Source organism: Myotis brandtii, unplaced genomic scaffold (genome assembly GCF_000412655.1).
Source record: "Myotis brandtii unplaced genomic scaffold, ASM41265v1 scaffold23, whole genome shotgun sequence".
NCBI lineage: Eukaryota > Metazoa > Chordata > Mammalia > Chiroptera > Vespertilionidae > Myotis > Myotis brandtii.
In genome coordinates, this window is record NW_005358649.1 from 5,135,203 (window position 1) to 5,149,057 (window position 13,855).

The following is a 13,855-nucleotide window of genomic DNA, read 5'->3' on the forward strand; positions in this document are numbered from 1 at the left end:
CTAAATATTTCTCTCTTGTAACGAGCTGAATTTGCTGCTTATAGTAAATTGTATTTCTCACTATCAACAAGATTCTTCAAAAGAAAACTGTTATCTGTCAATAATTACATAAAACACAAGCAATCTAGAAAGCATAAAATAATCTAGATAGTACAAAAATTAAATGTTAACTGAATAGAACAGAGGATTTTGTGGGAATATTTGTGCATAAAAAAGATATAGAGGAAACTTGCACATAATTTAAACATAATTAAAAAAGTAAACTAATTACCAAGTGTCAGAAAGCTGGTAAAGTTTCCATGCTATATAAAATTAACTTCTTAAATTTAACCAAATAAAAATCCCTGCTGTTCAATCATAAGATGTCCTGAAGCAAATAGTTTCATGAATCCTCAAGAAGAGAAAGTTAAGGCTAAAAAGATCAAACACCAAGTGTTCATCAAACCTTTCAGTCAACAGAGCCTTTATTAACATGAAAGTACCATTTGCCACAAGATATACATGTTCTCCTAATCTTTCAGTTCTTTTTAAATATTTTGACTTAAGGTTACTTGTGGATCTAACCTAAAAAGTAACCTACTAAAATCGGTCAAGGTAAAACTTGATTCTAGCTATCACCTTAACCTTTTATTATTTAGGCTTATAATTGACATTATTTGTCTCAAGTAGCAGAATATAATTCTTGTACTTGATAATCTTCTATACTGAAATATGTACCAGAATATCTTAGGAAGTTACTAAATATATGGAATTAACATATATATTTAACTGCTTTCAATAAGCTGGAAAGTATAATGTTAAGTTTTCTAAGAGGAAAATCATTTCTAGATCTTGGTTATGATTTTTGCAGTTTCCATAAAAACTGGTCCATATTAAACCAGTCTTGAAGAACTAAGATGAAAACTTAAAAACCCTAATGATAGCCTTGATTTACTAAGATAGAAATAATAAACCAAACTACAGTTCTCTTTTCCCAGGCCTCAGCAGAGATACTCTGTCATAGCTTTTGAAATTTTTTTGTCTGCTTGGTATAAAAGTTGAATGATCTCTTTATAAGTTAGATATCAGTAGAAGACCCACAGATGATGGGCATATTTATTGGGACACAAGATAATTCATATATTGTATCAAAGTGCATTATAAGATTTGCACTATGTCTGTCCACGTTTGTCACATTTTATAACATTTCAGTTGGATGCAGGAAGACTGGAATTGTTCAGAAAAGTCTAGCTTTTAAGATGTGAGTAAAGTTCATAGTGAGTCTTTTAAAACATTTAAATAACCAGAAGTATAATCACAACAAGGGACTATGTAAGAAGAATGAATATTGCAAAGGAAGCTTTATAGTCAATGAAAATACAGTACTTTGGATTGGCCAAAATGCACAGTACACATGAAATCAAGGTCATGTACTTTACTTATTGACCATGTGGCTACAGTTCAAAAGGTCACTGTTCCAACAGCCGTACCAAGTAATCTGCCAAACTGCTTTTAAATAAAGTTTTTAAATTGTAGCAATGAACAAAAAGACAAGATACACTTAAACAATACTGCAGTTTATCAAAAGACACATAAGAAATTTCAACTCATGTCTGACAATTATAAAAAAAAAATCAACATTTGGCTAAGTTATAAACATGTTTATAATGCAATTATTTGCATAATTCTAATGGTAATGATGGCTATAAGATCAGAATAGGTTAAAAAAAAACACACTGAAAACATAAAAATACATAGCCCAATATTAACCTGTAGAATATGTTCATTTATGACTAAATTTCAGCATTTACTATATTGCCACCGCTCTAATTTTAAAAATCACATCCAAAGGATAAGGCAAAACTACTTAGCAACTGACATATTTGTTTATTTCTCAATTTGTGAAAATGTCCTTAATCTGTTGATGTAGCAAACAAATTTCAACTGTGTCATGCAAAAGAAAAGACGATAGTCGGCTTTGCAATGAACTTTAAAGTTCAATCGCACACAGGCAACATGCTATATATGAAAAAATTACTAACTGAACTACAGGTATTAAATACTGAAAAAAGTTAACAGTTTATTATAATTTATTTTATTTAACAATCTAGGAAGTTCGCAGCCATCAGCAGTTCCAGTGCAATTTCAGGTGCAATTGGGAATTCAGGAATTTCCGTGGAGCTGTTAGTGTAGCGAACCTTGTAAGTAAAATACATGCACACTTTTGATAGCACGTGTGAAGGGATCTCTCTAAAATTGACTTCATTAGTTTCCTTCTCAGCAAATTGACCTATGAAAGAAAAAAAAAGGTAGGTTATGCACTGAAGTGTGTTCCTCCAAAATTCTTATGTGGAAGTCCTTACGCCCAGAACTTCAGAATGTAACTGTATTTGGAGACGGGTGTTTTTTCCGCCCCCCTCCTATTCAGGAAGCATTTTAAATATGGAATGCTTCACAAATTTGCATGTTATCCTTGCACAGGGACCATGCTATCGTTCCAATTTTAGTATACGTACTGCCAAAGTGAGCATGGAGACAGGGTCTTTAAAGAGGTAATTAAAGCAAAATAGGATTTATTAGGATGGGCTCTAATCATGTGACTGCTAGCCTTATAAGAGGGGGTTAGGGTCCAGGTGGAGTGGCTCAGTGGTTGAGCTCGACCTATGAACCAGATCACTGTTCGATTCCCGGTCAGGACACATGCCCGACTGCGGGCTCCATCCCCAGTGTGGGGTGTGCAGGAGGCAGCCGATCAATGATTCTCTCTCATCACTGATGTTTCTATCTCTTTCTCCCTCTCCTCTCCTCTCTAAAATCAATAAAAGTATATTAAAAAAAAAAAAGGGGGATTAGGTCACAGACACAAACAGGGGGAAGACAATGTGAAGACACAGGGAGAAGGCCATCTCAGAAGAAACCAATGCTGCTGACACCATGATCTTGAATGGTCCTCTAGGACCATGCAAAATAAATTTCTGTTGTCTACATCACCCAGCCTATGGTACTTTAAACATTATTTATTTATTTATTGATTTTAGAGAGAGAGAGAAAGGGATAGGGAGAGAGAGAAACATCAATGTGAGAACACAACATGGATTGGCTGCCTCCTGCATGGTCCCCTACCAAGGATGAAGCCTGAAACCCCAGCATGTGCCCTGACTGAGAATCAAACTGGCAATCTCTCAGTGCACGTGGATGACCGAGCCACACTGGCCAGGGCGGGTCTATGGCAGCCCTAGCAAATTATTACGACATGAAATAAATCCAACTAGCATCAAGCAAAATATCTAACTCTGACTTTTGAGTATAAACATAAAAAGATCTTTATTAAGATAGCATTTGAGATTCATCAGGACTGAATTTTAAAATTTTGATTCTCTCCTGAAAGTCTGGACACTTTGGAGTTTTTCCAAAGAATCTTGATGTTGGGATTACTGAAGGGTAAGTAGGAATCAAGTCTTCATGGACCATAAGGAGCGCTCTGCTATATTGAATTGCCATGTAAAAATAAATAACAGGTGAAATACTATTTTAAAAACCTTTTCAGGAAAGAAAATGTACTGTTTCCCCCTTTAGTTTTTAAAAATATAATCATGTTAATGAGATCTTATTTAATAACTCCTAACAATTTGTAGTGATCTCTCAAAATTTCTTTAGTCATATAAAGAAATTAATCATTTAGCTTTTATTATAGGGATAAAATATATTCTTAGCCCAGGCCAGTGTGACTCAGTTGACTGAGTGTTGCCTGTGCACTAAAAGGTCATCGGTTTGATTCCCAGTCAGGGCACATACCTAGGTTTTGGGTTTGATCCTGTTGGGGTGCATACGGGAGGCAACAGGTCCATGTTTCTCTTTCACTTTGACAATTCTCTCTCCCTTCCTCTCTAAAATCAATAAATACATATTTAAAAAAATAACCACCACCAAAAATATTTTCTTAGCAGTCATGCACTAGCACTATGACCTAAATACAAAAGGCAGAAAAAATATACTTTCTGAGAATGTAGTATTTTAAAGGTTTTCTAATTGCATGTTGGCTGGGGGGTGGGAAGAAAGAAGAGCAGGATTCAGCAAAATAATTCACAGCTATAGGTAACTTGGTTTGCCAATAATAAAAATTTTCTTTCTTGAATATATGTATGAAACATTACCAATAGGCATTTATTTGAGACTAGACATTTATGGTTTTTCTTTGAGGTGAAATTCATATCACAAATTTAACCATTTTAAAAAGAGTACAATTCAGTTTACATTCACAATGCTGTGTAACCACCCTATCTTGTTTCAAAACATTTTTATCAAACCCAAATATAATCCTGTAACCATTAAGCAATTACTCCCCGTTTTCCTACCCCCAACCTCTATTTTCTATCACACCAATCTACTTTCTATCTCTATGGATTTATCTACTCTGGATATTTCATACAAATGGAATCACACAACATGTGACCTTTTGTGACTGGCTTCTTTCACTTAGCTTAATGTTTAGAAGGTGCATCCATGTTATGGCCTGTATCAGCATTTCAATATTCTTTATGCAAGCATTAGTTTTGGGCTGAAAGTTTGATCTTCAAGATAAAGCTCTTCTTATTGAAGTAAAGGAGATCAAGCATACAACAAACAAAAGTCCTCTAATTTTAATTTTTAAAATTTTCTTGGCATCTGTGATTCCCCCCCCTAAAGTACATCCCAGCTCTGTCCAATAGAAGTCGAAAGCAATTCAAGCCAGGAGCAACGTTCCTGCTAGCACACAGACTGGGGTCCCTAAGTACCATTTCCCATTAAAAGAAATAGGGGCTCTTGGAAAAATGGTCATTCTCAGGATTAATGGAATAACATGCAAAATGAGCCTGAGAAATCTTGGTACTACAGAAAGTAGTAACTATCCAAGATCAATGGAGCCATGTCAAAAGGACGCAGAAACCAACATGACGTGGGTCCTTCTGTCATAAAAATGGAGCGCTTGAGCCCCAATGAGAATGACTGGGCCAGGTGAAAAAGCACTATATATATAAAGTCAGGAGCTGATAATGATGTGCAAAAAAACAAACAAGAAAACCCCAAACACTCTTTGCTATTGGAGGATGCTGGAGAAGCAAATTACACTGCAAAATTATATGTAAAGGGGGAAAAAAAATTAAGCATTTAACTTTTCTTTCCTGTACAGACTGTATTTCAGGATCACCAAACAGTTCTTTAAAAGAGATTTCTAACTAATAAATGCAGAAGAAACTACACAATTAGAAAATCACTGTTTTGTAATTCCAAATGAAGTATATATCTCGGCAATAATCATAATGAATGCTAAAACCATTACATCAAAGTCAGACTGGGGAATTGTTCATGGATGAAATCAGCCTGATAACCCTGGAACCACTACTCAATCTTGACATTGCTAAAATATGTGTTACAACAGGATACAATAGTACCACCTATGAAGTATTCTTGCCCAGTAAAATGAACCAGATTCTAAGCAAGCCTCTGGAGTTCTAATTATGAGTTTACAAGCTGAAACAGTAAGTCTAATCAGGATGTGGACATTATATAAATAATATTGTTTCTTTGTAAAACTGATGGCCTGGAACAAAGGGAGGGTTCAGGGGGACTATAAAGATTTTATGAGGGAAATGACAATGTCAAGGATTTGCTCGAAATATTCTTTAAAAAGTGAGAATAAGAGACGAAACAAGATTGGCAAAATGTTGGTAATTTTGGAGGTGTATTAGACTCTCTACTTCCATGTAGTTTTTAAGTTTCCATAGTAAAAAAACACAGAAAGGGAATTGCAAGGGACCCCAAAGAGCCAAAACAATCTTGAGCCTCACATTTCTCTATTTCAAAACTTACTACAAGGCTACAGTAAATCAAAAGTTTGGTACGGGCCCTGAGCATGGTTAGAGCATTGGCCCCTGCACTGAAGGGTCAAGGACACATACCTGAGTTGTAGGTTTGCTCCCTGCCCTCAGTTGGGCGCATGTGGGAGGCAACCAATCAATGTGTCTCTCTTACATTGATGTTTTCCTTTCTCCCCACTCCCTCCCTTCCACTCTCTCTGAAAAGCAATGGAAAAAATATCCTCAGATAAGGATTAACAACAACCCCCCCAAACCCTCCATGAAACAGTTTGGTACTGAGATAAGGACAGACACATAGCACAATGGAAAAGAATTAAGAGCCCAGAAATAAACGCGCACATCTGCGATCAACTGATTCTCAACAAGGGTGCCAAGACCATTCAATGGGGTAAAGAATAGTCTCTCTTGCCCTAGCCGGTTTGGCTCAGTGGATAGAGGCAGCCAATCAATTATTCTCTCTCATCATTGATGTTTTTTTCTCTCTCTCCCTCTTCCTTCCTCTCTAAAATCAATAAAAACATATTAAAAAAAGAAGTCTCTTCAACAAATGGTACGGGTATGTCCACATGCGAAAGATAAATTATTACCTCATGTCATGCACAAAAGTTAACTTAAAATAAAAAACCTAATTACAAGAGCTAAAACCATAGCCCTCTTATAAGAAAACATAGGGGTAAATCTTCATGACATTGGACTTGACAATGGATTTTTAGACAGGCCTCCAAAAACAGCAATGGGATAAGAGATAAATTTGGCTTCATCAACATAAAAACTTTTGTTCATCAAAAGATACTACTGAGGACTGGTTGGCGTGGCTCAGTGGTTGAGCATCGATCTATGAACCAGGAGGTCACGGTTCCATTCCCAGTCAGGGCACATGCCTGGGTTGTGGGCTAGAACCCCAGTGTGGGGTGTGCAGGAGGCAGTAGCTGATCAATGATTCTCTATCATCATTGATGATTCTGTATCTCTCTCCCTCTCTGAAATCAACAAAAATATATATAAAGCCCTAGCTGGTTTGGCTCAGTGGATAGAGCAGCGGCCTGTGGACTGGAGGGTCCTGGGTTCGATTCCGGTCAGGGGCACATGCCCGAAATGCAGGCTTGTTCCCTGGTGGTGGTGGTGGCGGCGCGCATGCAGGAGTCAGCCAATCAATGATTCTCATCATTATGTTTCTATCTCTCTCTCCCTTCCTCTCTGAAATCAATAAAAAATATATATTAAAAAAAAAAGCATTTCTAAAAAAACATGTATTTTTTTTTTTAAAAGAAAAGAATAAAAGATACTACTAAGAAAAAGACAACCTACAGAATGGGAGAAAATATTAAATCATGTATCTGATAAGAATCTAGTGTCCAAAATTTATAAAGAACTCTTACAACTCAACAACAGAAAAGACAAACAACCCAATTAAAAAGCCGACAACAGACTTGAAGAGACATTTCTCCAGAGGATACACAAATAGCCAGCAAGCACATGAAGAGATAGTCAACATCATTAGTCACTAGGGAAATGCTAATCAAAACCACAATGACACACTACTGGTACCCATTCGGATGGCTAGAATAAAAAAAAGTGCAAATGAAGTGTCAGTGAGGATGTGGAGAAAACCACATAAGGAACCCTCATACACTGCTGGTAGGAATGTAAAACGGTTCAGCCACTGTGCAAAGTTTGGCATTTCCTCCAAAAGTTAAACATAGAAGCCACCATATGTTCCAGAAATTCCAATCCTCAAGAAAAATTACTCAGAGAAAATGTTAAGGATAGATATTTGGGAGGTGGTAACTTCTATAGATAAACTTTAGAAGCAGGAGCACAAATGAAACCAGGAGCACAAATCACCAGAGAGGCCTGTATAGAAGAAGCTGACCATGGAAACTAACCTAGGAAAATGATCCTTCCTATTTCAAAGTAACCAACTGGCTCTTATTGAAACTAGGGTAAATACCTAAAAACAGGGTATGGCAGAAACCAACTTTTCCCCCAATGCAACATTCAATTATGTGATGTTCAAATAGTTACTGTCTCTTAAATGTTATGAGTCATTTCACTCAACTTAAAACATTCATCAAACATTAAAAGTGAAGATATATGAAGAGAAAATAAAGGAAATGTTCCTACCTGGGCCACTCAACATGGCTTTTATTGTTCCTGATGTTAATGCATGTTCTCTTTTTACAATAAATTCATGACCATCTGAAGATATCAATTTGACATACATGGCATCAGGGCCTTCACAGCCACCATAGGTTTTCTCTTCTCCATCTAAATAAAGTAGTAAAATGACTTTTGAATCACAAAATTTATGAACAATAAACAGGTTTACCAAGGTTAATATTTGAGAAACTCAGACCAGAAAGATTTCTCGTGGGTAATAGCTACCAAGATTTTAAGCTTCTTGTTTATTACTCTCTACACATTTTCCAATGTCACAATAACTCTACATTCAAGGATGTTATTTTGGGTGAAAATTTACCACTATTTTTCAAGGAAGTATTAATAATATTTTTGTGACCACAGCAGCAAATTCAAATTTGAAGACTAAAACCAAATATTCATATAGTAAAATCTTAGCCCTGGCTGGTGTGGCTCAGTTGGTTGTGCATCGTCCCATGCACTAGAGACTCCATCCCCAGTAGGGCCATGTAGGAGGCAGCCGATAGATGTGCTCTCACATTGATGTTTCTCTTTCCCCCACCTCCCTTCCTCTATTTCTAAAAAATCAATTTAAAAAAAGGTAAAACTTTAATTCTATCACCTGAAATACTTATTTTAAAAATAAAATGCATAATGTGTTAATGAATGAATGAATGTTTATATGCCATGTGAGCTCAACTTCTGACAAGCCCAAATGCTAAATGTTAGGGCTTCTTTTACTTAGGATTTTATTCTTGATCCACAAAAATAATTATCAAAATATTTTATTGCTCAGTTTAAATTATTACACAATGAAAGTAATGAATACAGACAAATTCAGTCTTTAAACACCGAAAGCAGAGGTGAGAAGACAGGACTGTGTAGATGTCACTTGCTACCATCTAACCTCACTGATGCCATACTGGCTTCAGCACAGTGGCTAGCTCAATATAACTTTCTGGGAAGTATATATATTTATATATTCCTTTAAGATCTTTCTCACATATATAACTCTCACAATATTATACTGACAGAATTTTAATTTTTATGGTTACCAATATCTGAAAGTTTCTTACGGCTTTTTCTAAAAATTTAGGGAGCCCTAGAGAGAAGTACATAGGATGAGGTTGAAGTAATGTTCAGGTACTAACACACATTTATTCATTTATTTCTTTTCTTCTTTTTTTCCCTCAGGTGAGGATATTTTTTCTTAGAGAGTAGAAGGAAGGAGGGGAGGGGGTGAGAAAAGGAGAAAGAGGAAAAGAGAGAGAGAGAGAGAGAGAGAAGCATCGATGTAAGACACATTGATTGGTTGCCTCCTGAACACACCCGGCCCCGGCTGGAGATTGAACCTGCAACCTTTTGATGAGAGGGCCAATGCTGTAACCACTGAACACACCAGCCAGGGCTACTCATTTATTTCTTAATAGTTAATTTAGAAATCCCTAAAATTAACATTAATATCAAAATCACTTATGTGCTACTGCTGCCCAAAATGTTTACTCTGAATGTAATAGGAGAAAACACTGAGACAAATCTAAATTTAAAAGTGCCATGGAAGACTTCACTCCTCACCCCAGGACAGCCAGGTAGGAAACTGTTTAAAGGAGACTAAGGGGGAGGAGGGGGCTAAAGGGAGTGAAACAGGAGACATCTGTAATACTATCAACAATAAAAACATATATGTATTAAAAAATTAAAAAGGAGACTAAGAGACAAATTAATGCAATAAATGATTCCTAATTAGATCCTGGATTTAAAATAATAAACCTGTTATAAAGAACACTATTGAAACAACTGAAAAACTTTGAATATGAAGCGAACACATGCTGATGTATTTAGGTGTGTACAACTAAATCTTAAATGATAGATAAAAAAGCATTTTTTATGTTTATGTGTGTATATACTCATGTATATATGTATATATAAACACCCACACACACACACACACAGAGCGAAAGCGAATGTAGCAAAAGAGTAACAACTGGTAAAGGCCAGGTGGTGCATTATTCTTACAATTTTTCATAACAAAAGGCTGGGGGACTCGTAAAGATGCAAGTAACTTCTAAGTTATGAACTAGCCAAGCATACAGGTTCTCAGCAGTTTTGCCAATTTCTGAGAAAAATACAAATAATTATCAGTTATTTAAATTTATACTTCTAGTATTTTTTTGTAAGCTAAACCATTTTATATGTCTGTTGGAAAAGTTTCTAATATCATAAGGTAAAGTACTCACTAGGAATCACAAATTTTATTGGGTACAATAATGGTACTGATCTGTCTTTCAAGATTGTACAGTAAACATAGGTTGTTGAATTAAACAACTACTTGTGGTCTACTTTGACCACTTTCTAACTTGCATTTGCATTCACTGACATTGAAGGCCTATCTTTGAGTGGGAAAACCAGCTTCTACTATTTTCTTATGAAACTTACCCATTATGTTCTTATGAAATTCTACTTCGCTTGCACAGGAAGTTTAGTAGTTTCCTGAAAATATAACAAAGCCATATTAAGACATGTTTTTCACCACTATTTAATATGTCCTTGGTGTTACAAGTTTAAGGACTCTCTCTCTCTCTCTCTCGCTGCTAAACAGGAATTTTCTAGCCACCACACTGTGGAACAGCATCAAGTTTCTGAACATATGAGAAAAGATGATCACCTCCGGGACAATTAAGTTGAAATACGGACTTTTTTTTTTTTCCTTTAAGGCAACTATTCTGAAAGATTAAAAAATACAGATGCTATTCGTTAGGACCTAAACTGAACTTGAAAGAGATCCTTGGCCTTCATCATCTTCATATATATACTACATCTACTTGATTCTGGTAGACATAAAATATTTGCTGAATGAATGACAACACGATAAATCCAAGGACATGAAGTAGCTTTCATGAGAATGAAAAAGGTAAAGCTTGCTCACTTCTTATGTAAATGTTCACATCTATATGTTTTATCCCTTCTGCATATAGGCTACCAATAGTCTAATTCAACAGAAGAGTGGTAAAAATTTATAATTTTTTGAGAAATCTTAAATTTTATAAAATATGGTGGTTGCTAAATAAAAAGGGCTCATGTTTTCAGTAATTTGTACTTTAACAGCATTGCTTCAAAGAAGGATTTTATTAATACCAGTATTATTTTTTATGTGACTATTAGGAAAACAGCATATCCTCATTATCCTTTTCTCTAAGAAATTCCTGGCTAATACTTTAATTCTAGCCTTAAGGGGAGGGTCAAGAAAATAAGCCACACATTTTAGAGCAAGAAAGAAACTTGGAGATAACATGTCATCCTCACCTTAAAAAACAGTAACATCCCTGCTGTAGAGAGAGGATAAATGACTTGTTCCAGGTAATGATGGAGTAAAGCAGAAATCACCCGTTAGAACACTGGCTAAGCACAGAGGGAGATATTTAAAGTACCATTTCTAATGGAGGCAATGTAGCATTACTACCAAGAATTTGAGGGCCTGGTAAGCGGTAAACATTGCATTAAACATCATATATACATTGTCTTATTTTAAACCAACATTTTCACAAAAGAATTATTGTTCCCATTTTAAAGATGAGGAAACACTCAGAGGCTGCTACCTGCTCAAGGATTCTACAGCTTAAATGGCAGCCTCAGGATTTAAACCTAGGTAGGCAGGCTCAATAGCCCACACTCCCTTCCACTATTCCATACTGCCATGGTAAAGCATGCTGGCTCCAGTTAAAACTTAGCCACTACTGCTGAGAGCTGTGCTGCATTCTCTAAAATTAAAATACAGTACTATGTCATTTTATGATAATAAAGTAGACACTTAAAAATTCATCAGTCATTATTTTCTTCTGTTCATACTGCTTTGTAATCATTCTCCTAAAAAACAAACAAAAAATACAAAAAAAGGACAAAATGCTAGAAAAGCTAGACCAAGAATTTCAAGTGCTAACTTTGCTATCTGGAAAATTTTCAGAGCAAAATATCTAGAATGTTTACTTAACTAGCAGTAGCTAGGCAACCATGCAAAGTGACATCATAGAAGCCCTTTGGGTAGCAACAGTTTCTCCAGACTTCTTAATATAGTAAATAAAATCCAGCATTTATACAAGGGTTAAAAGGGGAGGAGGAAGGCTCCCTATCACTAACAAAGAAAGAGTATTAACAAGAACAAGAATTAAGAGCAAATCTTAATTCTTTTTTAAAAATATATTTTATTGATTTTTTTTACAGAGAGGAAGGGAGAGGGAGAGTTAGAAACATCGATGAGAAACATGGATCAGCTGCCTCCTGCACACCCCCTACTGGGGATGTGCCCACAACCAGGGGACATGCCCTTGACTAGAATGGAACCTGGGACCCTTTAGTCCGCAGGCCGAAGCTCTATCCACTGAGCCAAACCAGTTAGGGTGCAAATCTTAATTCTTAGCTAGAAGCTAAAAATATTTGAAATATGAGGAAATTTGGACTTAACCCACAAATTACCTATAGCCGTGGTCGGCAAACTGTGGCTCGCAAGCCACATGTGGCTCTTTGGCCCCTTGAGTGTGGCTCTTCCTAAGCCTTAGGAGTACCCTAATTAAGTTAATAACAATGTTTTAAAAATTTGGCCCTCAAAAGAAATTTCAATCGTTGTACTGCTGATATTTGGTTCTGTTGACTAATGAGTTTGCCGACCACTGACCTATAGAGATCTAAGTTTGGGGTGGCAAAAATCTGTTTGAACATTTGAACGTCTATTCCATAACTGGGCTGAGTTCTGGAAATATGAATAAGGCAAAAAGCAAGTGGTCGAGAAGCAGTGGGCTGAATGTCTAGGCAGCAGACAGCTTGTGAACAAAGGCCTGACTGAGATATCATTGTGCTCTCAGAGTATTACATATAACATTACTCTTTTATAATTTATAATATTTTGGTAACAAATAGAAATTCCAGGTGAACCTAGGGCCTACAATGAAATTAGTTTTGAATCTAGTATCCTTGAACACTGAAAATCCCATCCTATTTCTGATTTGAAATGTTACCTTTTCATATACCATATTGTAACATGGATATCCAGATTATATTGTTCCATTAACCCTGTTTGTACCTGACCAATATAGCCCATTTTTAAAATTATAATAGCCTGATAAACATGTTTTGCTCAATGGTTGCGCAATCCCCTTTTTGTTATTACACATTTATTGTTAGGTCTATTTTTCAGTATAGTTTCTATTATGAATGGGATCCATTTCCCTATTATATTTTTGGAAAGGCTATTGCTGATGTTTTAAAGAAAAGCCTAAATTCATTCAGTTAATCTTATATCCCAACATCTTTGCAGAACTGTTCTAATAGTTTTTCAGTTAATTTGCTTGGATTATTTAAGTAGCAATTTAAATATTATAGCAACAGCTACAAATAAGTCTACTGTTTATATATTTTTTCCTTTTTCTTTTTTACATTGGATATTTACTTGGAAAAAATGTTGGATGTCTGATATTACTCTCAAAATAAACTGTAGGTTAAAATACCAAATGTTAAGAACACCACTCTGGAAAAATAGCTGCAAAAACAAATGGACCTGTGAAAAAATGCTCCATCTCCATGGTAAGCAGTAAAATGCAAATTTAAAGTACTCAAATTTGCTAAGTATGAGTGTTGGAGAGGGGGGAAGTGGGTGATACCAAATAAACGACACACTAGTTTTGGAAGACAGCAGCAGAATCGTCCATCAGGAGGGTAGCAATTCTTCCAGGTATCTACTTTAGAGAAACCCAGCATCCTGTGTATAGGCTCTTTATTGTAATACTAGAGGCCTGGTGCATGAAATTCATGCGTGGGTATGGTCCCTAGGCCTGGCCTGCGATCATCTTCCCCAGCTGCCCGCAGCCGGCCCCCCCTCCCGCCCCCCC

General features: G+C 36.0%; 1 protein-coding gene across 5 annotated transcripts in view; it reads right to left on the reverse strand.

Annotated features, from left to right (window-relative positions):
- Nucleotides 1-1,312: 1,312 nt before the first annotated feature.
- The window catches only part of TCEB1 (transcription elongation factor B (SIII), polypeptide 1 (15kDa, elongin C)), a 22,398-nt gene continuing 9,855 nt past the window's right edge, over nt 1,313-13,855 (reverse strand). For 2 of the 5 annotated variants that reach the window (XM_014539851.1, XM_005866380.2), the window contains exons 2-4: nt 10,413-10,466; nt 7,962-8,105; nt 1,313-2,269 (exon numbers count right to left, since the gene is read on the reverse strand). In XM_014539851.1, the coding sequence (XP_014395337.1) occupies nt 2,079-2,269; nt 7,962-8,105; nt 10,413-10,416 (339 nt within the window). In that variant the 5' untranslated portion in view covers nt 10,417-10,466 and the 3' untranslated portion in view covers nt 1,313-2,078. Of the gene's footprint in view, nt 2,270-7,961; nt 8,106-9,992; nt 10,093-10,412; nt 10,467-11,279; nt 11,372-13,855 lie in introns of those variants that run through there. The other 3 variants (XM_005866379.2, XM_005866381.2, XM_005866382.2) reach the window with 3 other exon arrangements.